General features: G+C 45.4%; 1 protein-coding gene across 1 annotated transcript in view; it reads right to left on the bottom strand.

Annotated features, from left to right (window-relative positions):
- LOC144101289 (voltage-dependent T-type calcium channel subunit alpha-1G-like) overlaps positions 1–22,942 on the bottom strand; it is an 82,444-nt gene that overhangs the window by 16,453 nt on the left and 43,049 nt on the right. Inside the window, exons 15-22 of the mRNA XM_077634386.1 lie at positions 19,418–19,535; positions 17,394–17,509; positions 15,926–16,051; positions 14,370–14,579; positions 7,373–7,575; positions 4,803–5,152; positions 1,752–1,963; positions 831–919 (exon numbers count right to left, since the gene is read on the bottom strand). Coding sequence (XP_077490512.1) covers positions 831–919; positions 1,752–1,963; positions 4,803–5,152; positions 7,373–7,575; positions 14,370–14,579; positions 15,926–16,051; positions 17,394–17,509; positions 19,418–19,535 — 1,424 coding nt within the window. The remainder of the gene's footprint in view (positions 1–830; positions 920–1,751; positions 1,964–4,802; positions 5,153–7,372; positions 7,576–14,369; positions 14,580–15,925; positions 16,052–17,393; positions 17,510–19,417; positions 19,536–22,942) is intronic.

The following is a 22,942-nucleotide window of genomic DNA, read 5'->3' as shown; positions in this document are numbered from 1 at the left end:
ATGTGAACTCGGAGCTCGTGAGGGTCCCGAAACACCTTCTTTATTTTAGACTTGGTCTGCCTGACTGCAGTGCCTTCCAACTAAGCTTGGTTAAGCCATTCCTTTTGTGGGCAGCATGGGTACAGAAGCATAAAATAGCTCTGACACACATTTTCACAACCGTTACGTAAACGATAATTCGCCTTATTAGAACTGATGTTTAGTGTCCATCTTTGTCCGATTTAACGCAAGCCGTCTGCAGGCCAACACTGTTAACAAAAACAAGCCCCGATGGGAGTAAATCATTTGTCCTTAGCGCTCGTCCATATTTGGCTTTTATTTACTCCATCATTACGGTGTATCTGATTTACTCCCTTGGGGAGGGAGGTTTTTAGAAATAGCACGCATAGCACAGACACTCTGCCCTTTCATGCTTTGCCACGACACCGAGATGCTTTGCGACTAGAAACAAAAAAAGAGCGCTTCCCGATATTATTTGTTTTAAGTATTGCACCTGCACGACATTAAGTTGCATTTTGCTGTACATTCACAGTTATACATTTTTCTTCGTTAGAAGACTATGTTTCTAGAATCTCCCACACAAAGTAATATTCGCAAAAAAAGCTTATGCCGTTCTTTAAATCCGCAGAGCACTTTCACTCGCCCATAAACATTATTGTGGTATTCAGAAAATAAATGTCTAAAAAAAAGCGCATTCCAACACTAAGGCTAAGAATGAAGTGAACAAACAACAAGTGAATATTCTGCTTCAAAAACACAATCACACACAATGCAGGCAACAGAAAGCAGTCACGGCACCACGAGGTTGTGACTACCTGCGGGTGACTTACTTGCTGTCTGGTGGGAACAGAAACAGTGCGTAGTCCTGACGGTTTTCGAAGCACCATCTCCACCACTGAGGCTCGAAGTACCAGCAGAGCTGCACATAAACAATGTTTAACCGGGCCCCTGCAACATTGGACACTGGCTACGAAATGACACTTCATGTTACCTAGCTGAATCTCGCAAGTTTCAAATACGATGCTGAGTAAAAACTTTTGCCAAGCTTTGTTACAAATATACGAATACTATGGTGGGCCAGTTAAGTGCGGTTAACTCTTCACAGTGATGGCTTGTAAGGTATTTCATTTACTTTATGTATCATACGTGTTCTAATAACGTTTGAGTGCTGTTGCGATCTAAGCATCCCTATTCGGAGCATGTCCAGCATTCTCGGGCAAAAATTTTGAAAATTGGAAAATTGTAAGACACCGCTGTGGAAATATTGAAGGTAATTAATGGCCCGTTCTTCTGACATGTAGCAAAATATTTCTTTTAAAGTGTTTGTATAGATCGCATCAAACGGTTAAGACTGCCATAGAAAACCAACGGGGAACGCTCTTGACGATCGCAAAAACGTTAATACAAAAAGAAATGCAAGACTGCCGTCAGGTGATCGGCGGATATATTGATCATTATAGTGAAATCTGACCTTACATGAAAAAATTGCGTTCATAAACGGTTTCTCGCTTAAAAATGCTTCTGTCCAGAACTGTTGGGTATGGGAATGTATAAGGAAAATTTATGAATGAAGCGACCAAAAGCGGCATGTCTAGCAAATTTATCTGATGAGCGAACCATGCTGAATGCAGTGCATATACTGAATGGTCAGCATGGTATGAGCGGAGGTCATACCAAGCTTACCATAGCATGGTCGCCATGCAAATGCCATACGCTTTATGACTATAAGAGGAGCCACACAGGGCACCTACCTTGGGCACGTGAACGACGCGCTCGCCGTAGACAAGAGTGGCTGCAGCCGCTGCTGCGTTGTCCACTTTGACGTGTAGCACGGCGCCTGCCTCGGTGCCGATCTTCTTGCCACTAGGCTTGACGAGGAGCGAATTGTGCCTGGTATCGGCGTAGCAGATCCCCGAACTGCTCAGCGAGTTATGCCGGCTGGCCAAGACGCTGGCGCCGCCCCCTGGAACCACACAGAACTTGCTTACATTCCGTGTTTAATATCTGACGCAGCATAACGTAGCAGGCATGAAAACGCTACTAATATTTCCTTGGGGAAAGGAAATGGCGCAGTATCTGTCCCGTATATCGCTGGACACCTGAACCGCGCCGTAAGGGGAGGGATAAGGAAGGGAGTGAAAGAATAAAGGAAGAGAGAGGTGCCGTAGTGGAGGGCTCCGGAATAATTTCGACCACCTGGGGATCTTTAACGTGTGATGTCAGCGCACGTTAAAGATCCCCAGGTGGTCAACATTATTCCGAAGCCCTCCACTACGGCACCTCTCTCTTCCTTTATTCTTTCACTCCCTTCCTTATCCCTCCCCTTACGGCGCGGTTCAGGTGTCCAGCGATATACGAGACAGATACTGCGCCATTTCCTTTCCCCCAAAACCAATTATTATTATTATTATGGTCCTGTCGATAGACACCTGTCTCTCTTACGTATGTGCAACCAAAAAGATATACAAAGTAAAACACCCGCCGCGGTGGCTCAGTGGTTAGGGAGCTCGACTACTGATCTGGAGTTCCCGGGTTCGAACCCGACCGCGGCGGCTGCGTTTTTATGGAGGAAAAACGCTAAGGCGTCAGTGTGCTGTGCGATGTCAGTGCACGTTAAAGATCCCCAGGTGGTCGAAATTATTCCGGAGCCCTCCACTACGGCACTTCGTTCTTCCTTTCACTCCCTCCTTTATCCCTTCCCTCACGGCGCGGTTCAGGTGTCCAACGATATATGAGACAGATACTGCGCCATTTCCTTTCCCCCAAAACCAATTATTATCATCAAAGTAAAACCGATGCATTCGTAGATGACCACAGAGCAAGAACACAGGGCTTAAGTACTTTCTTATTTCAAAAATTACTTTCTCATGTTGCTTTTTTTAATGGTGCGAAATATATCAAGACATCCAATAATGAATTCGTGTTTTCAACATGACCACCAGACAAGGTGGTGCAAACCAACGCAAACCAAATATTTGTTTATTATGTGCTTGCGAATAGAAATGGTCCCTCACAAGCTAATAGCAATAACCAATACCGGAGTTCATATACTTTGCCTTCCGCTTCATACAAATTGTAGAAAACAGGCTCTTTATAAAGGATGAAGTTTCATCACTGATCTGAACAATTTTGTCTCTGTAGATACCTGTGTAGATACCTCTCTATATACGTGTTTGCAACTTGTGTAAAGAAAATCGTGTTATTTGGGGTATTTCTTCAAGCTTTGAAGTCTGTGACTTCTTCATATCTCGCTCTCCTCGATACGCCATCTTCTACAGGAATGTAAAAATCAATAACTTAGTTTGAGAACTTTAACTTATGTTCCAGGGTTTTTGTTCTCGGTTCTTGTTCACTTTTTCTTGCTGAGTAACTTAAAGCCTCAGACAGTGCCTTCTGACCGTAAAAAAGTAACAGAGCTCCCATGTGCCTTTGCTTTCATGTTGAAAAATACACTGATCACTTGTTCAACAACTCTGCTTATTATGCTTATTATTGGCCCTTAAAGGCAGTGCCTTAATTACAGAAAAGTGCGGCCATACTTTAAGCTCTCTTTTGAAAAGGTACCAAAGAGAGTCCGACATTCTGGCTGAGCAACGCTCAGAATAGCGTGTTTCTTCTCATGTCTTATTCGCATGGAACATTAAAAAAAAACCAGCTAACTCTTCGTATTCGAACAAAAAGACAGCCATTATGGAATGAATACGAATCGTTAGGCTTTTATCACAGACACACAGATGAAGTACAGACGAAAATTTTGTAAAGCATTGACCTGTTCCTGTTATTAATAACCGGAGTGATATAACTGCTTCAAAATCAGCAGTAACGTATATAATAAGAAAGAAACAATGTCGAGAACATTATTCCGAACGGCTGGCATTGTGCTCTGCGTATGAGCTCTAATTTGTCCTCACTTCTTGCACGCTATGAATGTTGCAAGACACCTTTAGCAGTACCGTGTTACCGTTACTGTCCCCGGAGCACCGGAAGCCCGCCCACCGCCAGTCCGCACGTGTTGATTGGTCCCGATACGGCAGGCGAGCCTGCGGCTACCGGGTACCTGGCGCCATCTAGCGTCCTCAAAGCGATTTGCGCATGCGCACTGACTGGCGCGGGCTCCCGGTACTCCGGTAACGGTAACAAGCATGGAAGAAGGAAAGCTTTTACTCCGTTTCATACATCAGGCGCAACGTTGTAAAAGCTAGCGCTCTTGTTTGCGCTGCCTGCATCCGCGACCAAAAAGTAGTGCGCTTTTTGTGGCGAGCGAAACATACTAAGAGCTTTGCCTGCAGGCTTAATACATCACACATTTGCCATCAGCTTGATTCAATGCACTCTTACTGTTGACGACAAGCCGTCGCTTTTTCGTACCTTGGACCACTCGGCGACAGAACAAGCGCGGAGTAACACGCCTCTCTTTATTTTTCCGTACGGACTACTTCCGTACCTTTCACAGCGTTGCACCTGATGTATGCAACGGAGTATAGTAGAGGCCCTCGCTATCCGAGCTGCACGCCAAAAAGTGTGCCGGAAGTCACGCGCTTTCACACGGACTACTGGGAGTCTTCGGCCGCCGGCGCAGCCAATAGTTAAGCTAGGCGAAGCGGTGTCGTCTGCTTTATTGTCTGCTGCGCATGCGCAAGCGCACTGAGACGGCGGCTAAGGCGGCAAAGTAGGGGGAGGGGGCAGGCGCAGTCGGGTTCCAAAAACATGACGTAACCGCCTCTCCTGAGTTGTTTGGTGCCTCCGTGCTAACAGCGTACACAGTATGCTAAAGGATTCTATGAACAGCTACACTCACTCACCTCCGTGTTGACTCTGGAGCGAGTTCTGCCGACTCAGGGGCACGTACGTCGGCCGTGCACCAGAATCACCAGCAATGAGGGTGGGCGACTGAGCCAGGTAGGCCGCCGCCTCTGCTCTCTCGTCAGCAGCGTCGTGGTTCCGCGGCGACGAGCCCGTGCAGCCGGCCACCGCCGCCATGTTGTTCTGCTTGGTGAGGACGTTTGGGCGCTTGGCTCGGTGGGCGCTGTTGTTGCCGTGATGGTGGTTGTTGTTGTTGCTGTTTAGGGAGGCACCGTTCGTGTTGTTCAGGCCGGGAAGCACACCGCCGTTGCAGTGACTGTGGTCAGAGGCCGATGCAATGCCACCACCGCTGCGCATACGGACAAGGCACTAAGCCTTTTTCTACATTACGAAAGGCGCTGCGCGACACCTATTGGTCGATGAATAAAATATCAACATGCATCATTAATGATTAGTCACCGCTGGTTGCTAGAGAGAGTACAAACGCATTACGCCAAAACTGGATTTTATAAATTAAGAACATAAGAACATAAGAGCCATAAGAACAAAACAAATCCTCTATAGTCGGATACAACTTAAGAACGAAGCTGCTTTTCCTCGTCAAAGGACCTCCCCTTCCAGCCAATGGCGTCGGCCGATACTCAAGAGCCTGCAAGTGTGACAATGCAGGGAGTGACAGACGAAAGGGGATTGTCCCCTCACTCCATGGTCGGGGATAATCCCCTGCATGAATATTCTCACGCGGCTCCCTACATTGTCACTCTTGTGGGCTCATTGGAACCGGCCGGCGCCATTGGCTGGAAGCGGATCCTTTGAGGGGGAAAACCGGTTCACTCTTGAGTTGTATCCGACTATACTACCTGTTTCCGGCACTTGTCTGAGAAAAACTGTGACACAAACATCCTTTGAGAGAGAAAACCGGTTCACTCTTGAGTTGTATCCGACTATAGTACCAGTTTCCAGCTCTTGTCTGAGAAAAACTGTGACACAAACATCCTTTGAGGGGGAAAACCGGTTCTCTCTTGAGTTGTATCCGACTATAGCACCTGCTTCCAGCTCTTGTCTGAGAAAAACTGAGGCACAAACATTATTTTTTCTTAAGTTTGACACAAACTAGATGGCTTCATGGACCAAACTACCCAGTCTTCAATTTTAGCTATGGAGATTTTAGCCCTTGCAGTTTTATACTCTTTGTTGACATGTTTTTGAATGAAGGTGCCAAACTACATTTTGACTGAACTAATGAAAAGTACAGCTCCTCGCTGAGACATCGGAACTTTTCACGTGCACATGGTCGGCGTCATACCTACTTGTCAACGTACTGGAAATTATTTTTGCTTACGCAGTAGTCTTGAATGCAGGAAAACTTGTTACAGGCGCTAGATGCCCGTATTTGTTTCAAACTGACAGTAGTATGAGGTATGAGAGGCTTAACGTACCGATGGAGATAAGGAACGACGTAGCAGAAGGCGCCGGATTGATTTAAACCTGGGGTTTCTTAAAGTGTTTTGACGTCCAACTAGTCTCATGCGGGAATATTTAGCAACAGGTACACTTTCATGCGACGGGAACATTGTTACAGCTTGAAGCAACGTTAAAGACGTTGCAGTGCTATTCAGTTGATTGGCTCCTTTGGAGGTCCATTTGATTGCCTTCGCTATCTGAGAAGAAATTAGAGATTACTGCGGCTACTCGCATTGGAGGAATGCAAAAGCGTCGACGCCTCCTCGACACTTGTCGCCTTTCAAATTTGGCGCCATAGTTGCTTTCTCGTCGACTCAATTCTTGATTTTTTTTCCCATTTCCGTAATTACTTATCTTCATTAACCAGTTTTACTTTGATTATACACTCTTTTCATCTCAATCACTCATTTTGGGCTTTCAAGTTTGGTGCCATGGTTGCTTTTCCGTTCACTTACTATATACCGGTCCAGCCTATTCAACCGTCGATTGAATTTTGTTTCTAATTAACTAATTAATCTATGCTGATCAACATTTTTGTCTCATTATCACTCATCGAAAACATCTAAATTCATTTCAAAGTTTATTTTCACTTTGCCTATTTTTACACTATTTTGCCATCCGCGGCTGTTTTACCGTCCACTCACTATATCGACGTCCGCGCGATTTCGACGTTTTTGACATTATTGGCTCTAATTAATTAACTAAACATCCTATTGACATCAATGTTTTTCCGCATCATCCTCCGTCGATCACTACCATTCGTTTCATGCTATCTCTTCTAAGAACGTCACAATCGCTGCGGACACGTTTTGGTGACACGACCCCACCGACACAGCCTAGAAATGCTTTCGCATTAATAAAATGCGTTCAGCATCCGCTAATTAAACAAATGTGAACTCAGTCTCATAGGTCACTTAAGGCTCACAATCACAACGCTGAAACAGGAGGAATTCACGTGCCCAACTCTTCAGTTAACACCCAGCAAAAGCATTGCATTGATCCACTTCAATGTTGCTTAAGGAGAGATGGCCACTCGCCATAAAGGAAAACGTGTATACGCCATCAGTTAGCTACGAATAAGTGAAAGCAGCGCGTTCGAACTCACTTCTGACTGACGGTCACATTGTTGAGCGGTGGCGAGGCGGCCAGCAGACACGACGTGTCCTGGGACCCAGGCAGTTCGACCTCCAGCAGCGAGTCTGTGTCGGAGTCTGCCGAAGACCGACGGCGTCCACCGTTCGCTGCCCCGCTTCCCTGGCGGTGGAGTTTGATTAGGGGACTGCCGGGAGGCGACGGCGGAGGGGAACCCTACAGGAGGGGAGTAGGGACGCGTGCGCACAACGCCAGTGGCGCCGCTCAGTTGTCTGCACTCTTCCAACGTGGAGCTTCCATCTGTCGCAAGCTTGAACTCTCCCGCGCATACGTGATGAGAAGACTTTGTTGATGGGTAGATGAAGGATGATAAGATTCCGAGCTCTAATTCTACAGTCTGGTTAATGCGAAGGAGCTTAAGCAGCAAGAAACTAGGACTACAGCAGAGAAGGTGTCAAGGCATCGCCCTGACCACCAAGTCGCATTTGTTGCCTAAGCTGAGGAGGAAAGCATGACATTCAACAACTTGTAAACGTTACACGAATGGTAATCATCCTACCTCATAGGTAACGTGTGTCTTCAGTTTTGTTGGAGCTAGCTTTATAAACTCCGTCTAACAAAGGCGGAAAAATGTCATTAAAAAGAAACAATGATAGAAGACATGTCTAACACAGCCTTAACACAATAAAAAAGACACATTACGAGGTTGCCCTGCAGAACTTTGGTGGCGTTATTTTATAGGGAGGGTGACCAATTATAACTCGGATCTGCATTGTTTTGTTTTGAGCATGAGACGTTTGACCAGTTTGCCTATGAAAAAAAACGGCGATTTTTGTTTATTGCACAAATTTGTAGACGGTTACAGATTGCTATAGAAGAGTACATATATACCGGATTTTAAAATGATTTTTAATGCACAAATGAAAGCAACAATGCACACAGCAAAACATATACCCGCATAATACGTTAAACTTGATATTGTGCAAATCTTTTCGTTGAAAAATACGATTAAAAAGGATCTCGCCTTGCCACTGTGACTGGTCTGTTATGCACATCAGTACAGATCAGAGTATATTTCAGAAGTTAACACGCATCTGCTGCGCGCACAGTCTTAGAATAGGCTTTATAATCCTTATGCCAAGTGTTATAAGCGTTAATTAAGCGTTCGTAGCCTTCTGGTCTCTTATTGGTACTGCTACTTAAGGTAGAGTTTCTGCAACGCTTCTGTTTGTATTGATCATGCTGAAGTTTCAAGACACATCGAATGTACAAAATTCATTACCTCTGCTCGCACAATTCTATCACAAACTAGCCCAGTCGACCACACCTGTATCAGCTTAAATTACGACCATGATAAGCAAGTAGCATTTGTAACGCGCAAACATGCGCACGAGTGTCTCTGTCCGGGCATTGCAAGCTGGACCCCTGTTCCGAGTTAACGTCGTTTTCAGCCACTACTGATTGGTCGAAACACCGGAAGCGGATGTCAGTTCAGTTGCGACTATGAGCGGTGGCAAGATGTCCCTACGTTCCAGCGAGACGCCCAGCGAGACGCCCAACGAGACGCAGCGAGACGCCCAGCACGCAGCGTCTACGCAGCGAGACGCCCAGCAGCACTGTTGCTCCTTGCCAATAAAAATAACACGGAAAAAGAAAAAAAATAGCCGCATTTTTAGCTGCGCATCAAATGCCAAAGTAAATGGGTAATAAAAAGGCACTTCATTCACCCAGTGGACTTCAATAAATGCAAAAATATTTCAGATACTCGTTCGTGCACCGTAAATTTGCCAGAGCTACACAAAAAAAAAAATGGCTGGCTGTTTAGCATTGCTAAGCACGAAATATTGTTGCGAAAGCACAATGTATTGCGGGTGGACACCAGCGCCACGTACCTGAAAGCCTGATTGAGGTGTCCACTGACCCAGGGGGCCAGTTGTGTGCGTGTTCAATTTTTTCACCGTCAGTGCTAATTTACCAAATGCACGCCGGCGGCTTATGTTCCAGTTGCCAACGTCAATGCGTATTGCTCTGGTGTCGTGTTTCTGCCACAACGTTGTTCACACCAAACGCACACAACGAACATCTCTCTGTCGCTACCGCCATATAGCTCAAAGCGCGAATATTAGATTGATGGTAGTATTAGTTGAAGCACACGTGCAATGCACAGCACGAGTGTGTGTTGCATTTTAACACGAGACGTGTTCGGCTGCGACTGGACACACTCGTGAGGGGCCTTTATGGAGATTCCTATAGGAAGTTGCTGACACCTTCAATTTCCTCACCGTGCGCTTTTCTTTAGACTGCCTGTAGAGCCTCTCCAGAAGGCAGATGACTCAGGCACTTACAGAGTATGTGTTTCCTGTGCCATTGTATCGGCAACTTTTTTTTTGAGTTCCTTGACACCAGTGTTTTGAAACGTGTTAGGCGAATGTGCATTTCCTCTGCTGCAAAAACGTTCTTTAAACTGTACACATCGACGCTGCCTGTGAGGGCATGGCTTCATGCTAAGGAGATGTTTGTGCCATGAACGGTGAATTGCCGCCTGCACAAAACATCAGATACCATTGATTACTGTTTTATTCTGTGCAATGATGCTGTGTTCTTCTGGGACATATTACAATGAACAATTAAGAAGGGCATTGATATCACACCCTACAGTATCCATTTTTTGCCTGTGGAGAAAAACTGTGGCGTGCCATATGATCTATTTATGTTGCTTGGACTATTTAGTCTCTGGAGGAGCCAGACTTTCAATGTTTGGGAAGGTGGGGACGCGCAGAGGTATGCTGGCCTGGTGTTTTGTGGCGTAAGCGTGCTTAGATTCTTCTTTTCCGCACTATTTTCATAAAATAAAGAAGAAAAAAACTGCAGCGATATTCTAGTGCTCTCGTGCAGTAGCCAGCGAAGCTGATCTGCTCGCGCCGCCGCGGGATCAAATCCCAGTCGCGGATATTTATTTCATTTATTTTTATTTATTTATTTAATTTTGCACAAGCCCGCAAACACCGCAAGTATACCAACATCACAAGATCTTGCTCGGGGTTGACGCATCATAATAGTGCTTTCGCGCCAACAATTAATGTGCGCAACTAGGCACGTCTTGCAGTGACAGATGGCGGACGCAGCAGCCGCCGATCGCCGGTGGTAAACAGGCAGCTAGCTTTTCCGCACAACACGGCATTTATCATATAGCTGGAGGGGAGAAGGACCGGAAATGATTTGTGGCATAAACTCACTCGCTACACAATGCACGCTTGCATCTGTGCTGAGCCAGCAAGTCGCCGTGACGACTTCCCGTCTGCAACGTCGCTAAACGTAAGTTGCTGCTGCGATCGGACATGTGGGCAGACGGTAATTTGGATTTTGCACTCCTTTTATGCAGGCACTGCAAGAACCACAAGATGCCGCCGATGGGAGTTTTTTTCCTGCAATAAATAAATGAGAGGTATGAGCTAAAAATTTCTTGCTGTGTTTCTATTCATGAAGCCGTGGGAAGTGTTCGCAAACGACGTTTTCAGTGGTTCACCATGGCCAGAAGCGCACGCATGCTCATTGGCGCCTCCAGTTATAGTGGCGCCGTCTGGTTTTCATAAAGTGAACAATTTCTGCAACAAAACATTGTTCTTTTTTAGGCCTAAGAGCTGCCCAGTTGTCCAACGAAAAAAAAAAGACAGGCCAAGTTTATGGTCCATAAAATTTGTTACTGAAGCGAAAGCTTTGTACCTAACTGAAAGCGGGTTGACGTGCCGAAAAACGCAGTAACACCGACGAGTTCATTCCACAGCGAGAGACTCCGCTTCAGAGCACGCCGCTGTGTTGGCTATTTATCTCATTGAGCTCCTTGAGCATCTTCTATGGGAGCGTTCGCTAGGTGTGTGACCTCGCCTTCGGTTTCTTTGACACTTTTCGCTGCATCCGAGCCGCCACATCCTCTTCCGGCATTTCGACCAAACGGGTGTCGCCGAAAACGACCGTTTCAAAAACGACGAAAGTCGGAATACAGGTATTGTTACGTGCGAGAGTTAGTAAGTTTGTTTGTCTTGGTTATCGCATTATCTCGCTCTGAAAACGCCAAGATGCTGTAAACGACATTAAAAAAGGCAGCGCGAAGATTCTTCCAAGACCACCTATGCCAGAGGCAGAAGTTGCCAGATCTTGTTCTTGGCGCTAGGGTTCGCCATTTAGTGTAAAAAAGCAAAAGAAAAAATAGGATTCAAGAGCTGGAGCAAAAAAAACAAAGCGAAAAGATGGCACAGCCATGCACATGACAGAGCGCGAACTGCCTGCTTGATACACTCACGGGTTCACAGAACTCCAAGCGTCTTTGTGATAGGAGCACAAAGAGGCTCCAAGCACATCACATCAAAAAAGAGAGAGAGAGAAAAGACGACATTTGAAAATGCACACAGCCAAAAGACAAGCAGAAAAATGAGCGCAGACCAAATGCAAAAATTTGCTGTGGACATACATTAATGAACAGTGTAAGCGTTGGGTGTTGCGCTCAGTGAAGCATTGGTGAGGTATGAGTGGATCATGGTTAAAGCATGAGTGAAGCATGTGAGAAGCACCCGGAGTGGTGTGAGCATGATTACTTTGTGCAGTTGTCGTGCTGGTCTCATCGGTATAGCCTAGTTAAAGCTTCGACTCAATTATAAAGTGGTGAACATTGCCGTCAGTAAGATCCACGGGCCCTGCTTATGTAGCAAAGCAATAAACCGTACGAAATTTTCGCTACTGTGCTACTTTTATTTCCTGACAAAATGTGGAGTCGCTAGGCTCGTTATGTTACCCTCATCTCTAAAAGCGTCGTAAAGCCTGTCAGCTTTATGCATGTAAAGAGTTCGAAGAGTGCAATAAAATGACAATGAGATGAAGGAAGAGGTAGATCGTTGAAGTTACTGAAGATACGCATTGTGCCCGTTTTATCGCAGTTGTCTACTGTATTGGAAGGCATGATTTTCTGAGTGACTGATGTTTGAAAGGAATGACTTTGTAATTGGGCAAATTGAATACACTAGGGGGAGATCTAGTGAGGGAGTCGTTTTTTTTTTTTGATCGCTTGCACTTGTGGCGAACATTTGTTGGTGCTTACATGAGTCTTAACAGCCTGACTCAGTGGCGCCACTAGCGTTGTGCTTGTGTCGCAAACATAAGGAAGAGCTCGAGAAAACAGAAAAGAAGGCAAAGGTGGAAAAAATACACAAGGCACACATGCAAGGCATACACAGAATTCAAAGTTGCGCCGCAAGACACAGCCATGGCGGATATGGTGCACTGCTGAAGTAACCACGTTGCTTGCAAATGTTTGAGGTTTATTGACCCTACCACCTTAAGCAGTAGACCAATAATGGACTAATCCTTCAGTGGGCCTTAAAGGACTATCGATATGTAGATTTACACGAAGACCATACTTCTGTTACCGTCTTTGGACTGAGAATCACGTGACCAAAGGCACTGCGTCACGTGATGAATTAAAACGCTACAGACTAGCTATTGGTTGTGTGATTCAGTGCCACTCAGTAACATGATTCTTGTCCTGCAAGCGAAAACAGTGAGTTGGTCCCGTGTGCTGTGCGATGTCAGTGCACGTTAAAGATCCCCAGGTGGTCGAAATTATTCCGGAGCCCTCCACTACGGCACCTCTCTCTTCCTTTCTTCTTTCACTCCCTCCTTTACCCTTCCCTTACGGCGCGGTTCAGGTGTCCAACGATATATGAGACAGATACTGCGCCATTTCCTTTCCCCCCAAAAACCAGTTATTATTATCGGTCCTTCGTGGAGGTCCGCAGTGAAGTGAAATGCAAACAGCCGAGCCTATTAGCCATCCGTAAGAGACTTTGTTAAAAAAAGTCACGTGGTTACTGCAGTAGTGTGGCAGCCCCTGGTATCAGAAGAACTGTGCAGGCATGGCGGAACCACGCACACCCATGCAAAGCGTCTGCACAGGTTGACACCAAGAGCTGCGACTCAGAGCTGATCACTGCTTAAAGACATGAGCAAAACAAGACTTACATTTCACAAAGCCGCTCAATATCATGCAGCAGCAGAAATGGACATACAAAAAACAAACAAAGGCACGCAGCCAAGAAGATAAAGGAAGACCTTCACCAGCAGGCAATGCAGCTCCAGTCAGATAAACTAGTAATAATAACATATTACTCGAATGTTCCTTTGAAGTTTCTGTGCTCAAAAACTAGCAGTTGTCTGAACTCTCTCAAAAGCCAAGTTTAAGTTTCATTAAAAAGCCAATTTAACAAGCACGCGCGCAGGGTACATACTTATGTTGCAGCTTACACTAGAACAGATTTTAAACACTTGCACTTGCATGAAATTGCATATATTTACACAAATGTAATGGTGTAGAAACATGTTTGTGCAACCTTGATGGATTGGACTTCATTGTTCTGTACAGGCTTTCACACATAAGCTGCTTAATGTATCATTACAAAAAGATGCACACATATGTAATGAAGTAGAACCATCCTTATGCAGACCTTGAAGGGGTGGACTTCATTGTTCAATACAGGCTTTAACACATAAACTGCTAAATGTATCGTTACAAAAAAGACGTAAGCAGCTGAAGTTTCAAAACAGCTAAATGCACCTTCCCTGGAAATAAAAAAAAACATGTGATAGAACATTCAACGACCTAATGACGGTGCTGTCCCGAAGCAGCGCTGTTGAGTATTCTGACCATACAGCTCTGTACAGCCTCATTTTGCTGACCGGTTCGTTTGGACTGCCGTTGCCGAAAGCTAATGGCAGTATAAATTGGCAAATACACCAGTGATCATCCCAGCTGCTCGTTGTGCGTTAAAGATTTTTGCAGCTGCATTTTATCTTATAAGATATAATGTATTTATTATCTTGTACTTCGTTTCAACAGTGCAATGAAGTTGCAACTCAGTAAAGGCTTTTCGTATGAGAAAACAATATGCAAGTTCAGGCGCAAATATTTCTCTGCTACAAGTGCCACCCTGTCTCTGTGCATGCGCTTAGCCGTCGCTTACCCTTCGTGCCAGGGGCGGGGCTGGACTGACACAACTGCGCCTTCTGCGGCGCCCGTTGCTAGGACTCGGCACGTCGTTGCGAACAAAGGCGCTGGCCTGTCGCGGCACGGGCAACAGAGCCGCTCCAGCGCCCCCAGTGGCGGCCGCCCTGCTAGACGAGCTGCGATTGCTCGGGGAGCGGGAAAGCTGCGGCGTCGGAGCCGGAGAGGGCTGACGGGAAAGATACAAGGGCTGTGTAAAGTTCGGTGCTTGGAAGTTGAAGTTGGAACTGCTTCAAGCAGCACGAGTAACTCCCTACAAACGAAGACTAACGCAGACACCTTTACCGTCCAGTGTACCGCGTTAGCGTTATCGTTACGGGAATACCGGGAGCCCGCCCACCACCTGTCCGTGCGCGTTCATTGGTCCGGGTGCGGCAATCGCGGACGCAGCTGCCTAGGGAGCCTACATGTCGGCATGTAGGCTGTCTACAGCGGCCTAGGGTGCCTCGATGCCAGCGCCGCCGGAGTGGAGACAACTTCAGCGGCGCCGCCATATTGAATAACACGGGTTCAGCGTTCATGCTCTCGGCGCGCTTCAAAGTGCTTTAACTTGAACGGCCTTTTGCAGCGAGAGCTACACTGGGCTTCCAGTCGAGCATTTCGCAGTACACGGGAAAGGCCAGTTGGGATTCAACATGGCGGCGTCGCTTAAGTTGTCTCCACCCGGCGCTGGCATCGAGGCACCCTACAACTGCCGGGTGCCTGGCGCCATCTGGTGCCGTCAAGGCGATTTGCGCACACTCACTGGCTGCGCGCGGGCTCTCGGTACTCCGGTACCGTTAACAGCAACACGGTACACGGTACGCCAAAGGTGTCTATCATCAGCTTTGCCGTTTGCAGACAGTTTGTACAGCTTTAGAGTAGACCAGCTTTGCTGTTTGTCTCCCTGAGTTCTACGTACAGCCTCTGCGATGATGACGTCATGTTAAAACAAATTAAACATCGCACAGCGGTATCCTTGAGTGAACAACTAAGCGTGTGGTCTTTTCTATTTAGGGCATTTATGTTTTTCCGCTTACGGAAGATGCTCACAAAAAAAAAACGTTGAGCGATATGCACATGAATGCACAATTTCAAAACGCAGTGGATACATACATGCCTTTGTTTTTTTACACGCACTATATACATGCCTTTGTTTTTTTACACGCACGATACGTTCTTTATTACTTTTTTATGATATTTTGCTATAATAAAACAGTGCGCATATGTTTCTCGCAGTTGTTGCTTGATTTGCCTACTAGGCAAACGAAAAGGCCGTCCACACAAAAGTGTGCTGTGCAAAAAATGCAGCAAGAGGTATTACAAGCACCGGCCTCATGTTAGACAACTGCAGTAGTCGCTGTGCGTGCTGCGCAACACTGAAGAAGCTGTGGCACGCATAGTTTTTCCAGCGAATCTCAGAGCTAGCTAGAACATTTTGCTGGGTACGTATTGCGACAGAAAATAAGTGCACAACAACGACACCCAGAGGTGCTAATGTGTCAACTCTAGAAAAAGTGCAGTAACGACATGTACCGTGACTCGTCCAGAAGTTTCTGATGAGTGAGAAGACGACGATGGCAAAACGTGCAACGCTGTGAGTGGGGACAGTCGGTTGCCGAATTCTCGTGTGGGCAGCTCCAGGGTTGCACTCGGGGAGCCCTGGGAGAAAGCATCAACAATTTTTTCACCCACTCAGCAGTCTCAGAAGCTGTGCCCTGCTGCTGCGCAGCTCTAGGCTGCAGCTTTGATTTCCAGACAATCAAGGGAAGTTAAGACTGTGCGATGGGACAAGGACGAAAGAGCAAAGAAACAAGTACGACGCCATGTGGGCAAACATGAAACTGGTCCGTCTTGCTTGGGTTACATGGGTTGGGTTGCTAGTGCAATGACACTAAATGTCTCTTAAAACAAACAGTCTGGTTCTGGAACTTTGGTGCTGTTCCCTGTTGTCCATGACATTCATTATAAGTATGGCGCCAACTTGGCGATAGTCATGTGTAGTGACCTTAAGTTTCTCGCTCAGACAGAAAATAGAGTGTTTGGAGTGCCCGGCAAACATTTTTGACAGCATAGAAGCTGAACCTACAAGCAACAATTTGCATCGTAGGTCACAATGAAGCTAGCTTTTGTGTGCACAGGTGCTGACTGCAAATAACTGGCTGTGTAATTACGTTTTAGAGTAGGTTTTTGTATATTCAACTGATCTGACACCTACACATGGTTAAGAATTGCGTAAGCTTGCCAACAACCACAGGGATATCTCTGCTCATATTGGAATGAGGATATGCTCTTACTGTCACTGATGAAGCGGGTTCATTGAGAATATCTTAAAGGTACTGTTGTGGGTCCCATGGCTGTCACTGTTTTCAGACGTTGTTGCTTTATGTGGAATGTGCGTTTCTTGTTACTGCACAGTTCCGATGAGACTAAGGTGTACTAGCTATAAATGTTAAACATATGGACATTGGTTGGTTGGTTGGTTTTGGGGAAAGAAAATGGCGCAGATTGGTTGGTTTTGGGGAAAGAATATGGCGCAGTATATGTCTCATATATCGTTGGAAACCTGAACCACGCCGTAAGGGAAGGAATAAAGGAGGGAGTGAAAGAAGAAAGGGAGAAAGAGGTGCCGTAGTCGAGGGCCCGGCATAATTTCGACACCTGAACCGCTCCGTAAGGGAAAGGATAACGGAGGGAGGGAAAGAAGAGAGGGAGAAAGAGGTGCCGTAGTGGAGGGCCCGGCATAATTTCGACACCTGAACCGCGCAATAAGGGAAGGGATAAAGGAGGGAGGGAAAGAAGAAAGGGAGAAAGAGGTGCCGTAGTGGAGGGCTCTAGCATAATTTCGACACCTGAACCGCGCCATAAGGGAAGGGATAAAGGAGGGAGGGAAAGAAGAAAGGGAGAAAGAGGTGTCGTAGTGGAGGGCTCCGGCATAATTTCGACCACCTGGGGTCTTTAAACAGCTGGACAAAAGAAAACGCTTCTGCGAGGGATGGCGTACCTGAGGAGTGGCTGCTGTTCGTGTGATGATGGGTGGTACGTAGGGTAAAGGTCCCGGCTCGTCCATCCCTTCTGTTCTGCAACCGCACGCTGCTGGCTGGGACAACATCCGCGTCTCTGAAAGGCGCAGTCCGTCAGCATGTCAACCCTGCCTAACCTCAAATTTTGGCTTCTGACATCATCATTAATTAACCTCTATGCACTTCTGATTTACTCTTAGCTCTTTTTCTGCTAATCAGAACTCTCATGCTCATGTGAGAACATATCACACAAATATGCCTGGCTTTGTGATATTTTTTTCATCCATGGAGCTGCAGCGCATGCTATATTTCTACGCTGACTTGATTGGATTGGGTTATGAAACAGTATTTTATTCGAATATGTTTGATATCCTAATTCAGAAATAAATGACATGGCATGAAACGAAATATATTATTTGAGTCAGGAGGTTTCTGCGGCGTCCATAGATATTACGAGCAGATAGGGAAGAAAAACCGTAAAAGTAGCAGTTATGAACAACCCGATGTCATGTACACGTCCAGTAGATGTTTTGAACTTTCTCATCTTGATAGTGTTTTTATAGACCTTAGCTTGTACCAAAGAAATGGAAGCCTTAGTTGTGACTTACCGCAAATGGATTTCGACCGTCGGGACACTTTCTTCACAGCCAAGCAGCAAAGCCATAAGGACCGTATTTCAGTTGGCACGGCTAATGGATTGTAAGTGCTTTCGTGCAGCTCTTTGATAGTCGGATAATAGATTTTTCACTACATCAGTTTTTTTTCCTTTTGTAGGTAAGCTACCCGTTTATGCGCTCAAATAATAACTGTGACACAAGCTTTGACAACTTTAGGCTTCCATTTCGCAGTGCCACCGCTGAACCCACCCATACTAACAGTCACAAGGACACGTAATTTCATTATATATTGGCAATGAGCCAGCATAAGCTGCTGTTGATGACTTCACCGGAAGAGGCGCCACTTCCATGCAGCCAGTGGGAATGCTCATGTCTGCTGACGTCGCTTTTCCCCAGCCAATCAGCTGTCTTAGAATATAGTAACGTCGTTTGGTTTCCTCATACTAATCAAAATATTGCCAAACTCGAAGCAGTTCAAAGAAAAGCTGTCAGATTTATATTTAACAAATACCAAACAACTGACTCACCAACAGAAATAATGAAACGTGAGGGGATACAAACACTCCAAATACGTAGTAAACTCGCGCGACACAAGATGATGTATCAGCTAATCCACCAGCAATTAAAACTTGACGTTACTAAATATATTTCCTTTTCTAAAGCAAGATCGACGCGTCACAAACATTCTAATACACTTAACGAGTACCCTTTCCACACTGACTGCTTCAAATACTCATTTTTTACGTTTGCCACTCGTGAATGGAACAGTATAAACCCTTCCATAACTAGCAGCTCATCGTTAGGAAAGTTCAGCGCTGCTATCGAGAGCTCGGTATTTAATGAGCAAATATTTGTGTGTGTGTGTGTTTTCTGTGTTGCTAATATTGCTTCCTATTCTGTGTGCCTTTTTAATGTTAACTTTGTTCAGGTATACACAGACTACCAGTATTGTTTTCGGAACTATTGCGATGTAACTTCTGCCATGACGCCTATTGTGAGATTAATTTGCATTGTTTCGATATGGTTACGATACAGTTCGTTGTATTGCTATTCTGCGTTGTTGTATTTTTGGTTGTATTTCCATAGTTAATTCCAGTGCCTTTGCTTTACCCTTACTATTAGTTGTCTATTTTCCGATATTCACGAAAATGATGTATTTTTTGAACTGTTATTACTAACCCTATTTTGCCCTCCTGCAACAGTCCCAAATGAGATTAGCAGTATAAATAAATAAATAAATAAATAAATAAATAAATAAATAAATAAATAAATAAATAAATAAATAAATAAATAAATAAATAAATAAATAAATAAATTTAGCTTCCGACGACAAATTTTATTTCCGACGAGGCTTCTATGGCTATCGGAATAAAGTCACCAAGGCGTACCCTTCATGATGTTGTCCTTTGGGTCATCTTCAGCGTCCTGTGAGGCGCACTTTTTATTGCCGTCTGCCTCTGTGTCAGCAGTGTCCTTCAAAGCCTCCGTGCTCTTCTTGCGGTCACCCTGCGACCCAGCAGACGAGAGTTAAACCCAACCACTAGAGCGATGACACGAGTGTGAGGCAACGTGCATGGATGGATGATGCGGACAGAATCCTTTAAAGCGCTGCTGAAATACCCTTTATGGGCTACATTTGTAAACACTCTCGAAACGTGCTCTGCCCACGAAATCGCGCCCTTCTAGCACCTCAGCAGCCAGTCTGTGCAGCGATTCACGGAACCTCTGTATAGCTCCAGAAGCGCACTAGAATATCAAGCAGCGTTCAGAAATTTGATACGGAGGATTCAAAAAGAGCGAATTTGAGGGGTCGACATGCAGCTTTTATACTACCTCCTTGCTCCACCAAACTGGCTTCTCTTCGCAAGCTAGTGATATCTGATTAGACACGTTAAACCGTAGTGAAAAAAAGCTGTATTATGCAATAACAACATACAAGATTTATCGTAAAATATCAAAGGCATATCATACTTATGTCATGAAATGTGATAAATTCATGATATTTTATGATAGCTGTATACATGAATGGCAAAACCTGTATGAGGTTATTGAATCATTGAGCTTTTTTCAGAAGGGAAGTCATCCTGCCTTTTCAACACAGGCCTTAGTGTTGTGTTGAACGTTTTGTGCCTATGATAAAATAGCCACTACTTTTAATTTACCAGTATCGAGTTACCATGCATTTTTGCGTAATGTTGTCATCTCTGAACGTTTATTACTCCTCGGCATCTGCTTCAGTTTCACTCATGTATGTCAAGCTTGTCTACTTATGACATTACAAGTTTCACCCAAAGCACCTGGGGGTTTTCTGATGTCAAATGACAGCGGCACTGCAAGTCTTTCGCGTAGGAGAGAAACGACGGGTGAGGGAGACAGGGAGAGACAAATGGAGAACGACAGCATGTGCCCGTGGCCACCTCTTTGTTGTCTGCTCGGGGTGTGCCATGATCATGTCGTCGAAGAGTGCATAACAGAGCGCCAATTAAATTCATATTGTTATCATGGCGTGAAGCCGTACTCCTTCTATCAGAACAACTTCTTCGGAAACGCTCCCAATCTACGTACACTGCGAGCAGAAAAGTAAGAGTGCAAGGTGTCTCGTAAGGTGTGAAATCATGAGTCCGGAAACATGTGAGCTGAACCCAGTCGTGCTATAATTGGCCTCTAGCTTTTCACACATTATATCTCATCCATGTTCCATTTGTACTCACCTCTCTCCCTTAAACCTGAAGCTGCCCGATATTCATTAGTTTTTTTTACAGTAAATGAGTACGAAGATGGTGTTTTTGACATTACGCAGCCCCGCCACGGTGGCTCAGTGGTTAGGGCGCTCGACTACTGATCCGGAGTTCCCGGGTTCGAACCCGACCGCGGCGGCTGCGTTTTTATGGAGGAAAAACGCTAAGGCGCCCGTGTGCTGTGCGATGTCAGTGCACGTTAAAGATCCCCAGGTGGTCGAAATTATTCCGGAGCCCTCCACTACGGCACCTCTCTCTTCCTTTCTTCTTTCACTCCCTCCTTTACCCTTCCCTTACGGCGCGGTTCAGGTGTCCAACGATATATGAGACAGATACTGCGCCATTTCCTTTCCCCCAAAAAACCAATTATAATTATGACATTACGCACGCACGCACGCACCACGAATGCATCCACGAGGTTAGGTTGGAAAAAGCAGGATCGGACGGTCCTCATGATATCGCGGTAGTGCTGGACACCATTTCTTGGCAGCTGCTAGAGTAGCACTTACATTATATGTATCGTGAAGACAGCACATAGAACAGTTCTCGACAGTAGTAGTATCACACGGTCGTAGGCGTATTTTGCTCATGAAATCTTCGCTCTTTTTACTATATGATTACGAGTCAGCGAAACACTAAAGCATAGACACTGTTCAGCGCTGGCATTTATTTTCCATACCACACGTACAAGTGTCTGGGGAGAAGCTGCTGTGGAAGATGGGACTTTGCGAAATTCCTTGTTTTTTTTTTACTCACGCCTAAAGTGTAAAATAGTTGTCTGGGTGGAAAAAGCATTGGTATATTGACACACGGAAGTCGTTTACCTGCTTACCTGCAACGCTCAAAGGGTTTGAAAGGCCGTTTATGGACCGAACAAGGATAGTAATGACACAAGTACATTTTTTTTTGTGTTCATGTGAAGTGTCTTGTGCTCGAGACAGGATGCTTCTGTCACATGTAATAAGCAAATCATAGGTTTATCTTGAACCACCTTAGAAAACGGCCAATATATTCATAAGCTGCATTCATTTTTAATTGTTTTTTTTTGGGGGGGAAAGGAAATGGCGCAGTATCTGTCTCATATATCGTTGGACACCTGAACCGCGCCGTAAGGGAAGGGATAGTTGGACACCTGAACCGCGCCGTAAGGGAAGGGATAAAGGAGGGAGTGAAAGAAGAAAGGAAGAAGAGGTGCTGTAGTGGAGGGCTCCGGAATAATTTCGACCACCTGGGGATCTTTAACGTGCACTGACATCGCACAGCACACGGGCGCCTTAGCGTTTTTCCTTCATAAAAACATAGTCAAAATACGATTCTGGAAAAGAAGCTCATAATGATCAGCGAATTAGTACTGTGTGCTCCTGCCAACTAAACAACTTCGCGGAGCTGTGGACCTATGTGCGCACTCACGTCCACCAGGGTTCGTTTCCTTACGTGAGCATAAAGAAGCGCTGAACGACGACGTCCAAAGATAGAACAGAACTACGCAAGTGCTGACTTATAAGGACAACAGGTAAGCGTGAAACAACTACGGTTGTTTCATGCGGGATATGCATGCCTACTTCCCAGAACTCTTAATTCTTGAGAAATCACGCTTAGCACTATACTAAAAAAACCATAGGTACAAGAAGCTCTAGAAGTTTCTTTCAGGTTACTGTTTCAACATAATCCTCGTAATATCTGGTATACGCAGGCTTAAGATAGTTATGACAAAGCCGCCCGAAAAAAAAAAGTATTGTGCAGTCGTATAAAAGCACCGAAGTAATGCAGCCCTTAGAGTTGGTAATTCTGGGCGGGACTTTAATGCACTAAAACCATGGTCGCTTCATTGCGGGGTATAAGACAGTTCTGAATGCTGACAGACTTATGATGGAGGCAAATTCGCTTGCCTAGGATAAAAAAAAGAACTTCTTTAAAATATACACTGTAGAAAAAAAAAGCGCATTAGTACACCGCAGCTGTTGTGGTGATCTTTGCGTTAGAATGAAGAAGTTTTGTTCTTCATTACTTTTTTCTATGCAGAGTTGAGTATTGAAGCAGCTATCACAGCTGGGTCTTGTCAGAATCGGAGCAGCGCTTCCGCTTCGGCAATAGGGCTGTGAGTTTTAAACAAATACGCTGTAATTACGCATTATGGGGTATCATAGTTGTGTCCCTGTCACCCCTTCCTTCACG

The sequence above is a fragment of the Amblyomma americanum genome, chromosome 8, assembly GCF_052857255.1.
Source record: "Amblyomma americanum isolate KBUSLIRL-KWMA chromosome 8, ASM5285725v1, whole genome shotgun sequence".
NCBI classification, from domain to species: domain Eukaryota; kingdom Metazoa; phylum Arthropoda; class Arachnida; order Ixodida; family Ixodidae; genus Amblyomma; species Amblyomma americanum.
Note: the sequence above shows the minus strand (reverse complement) of the source record. Positions and strands in the feature narration are given on the sequence as shown.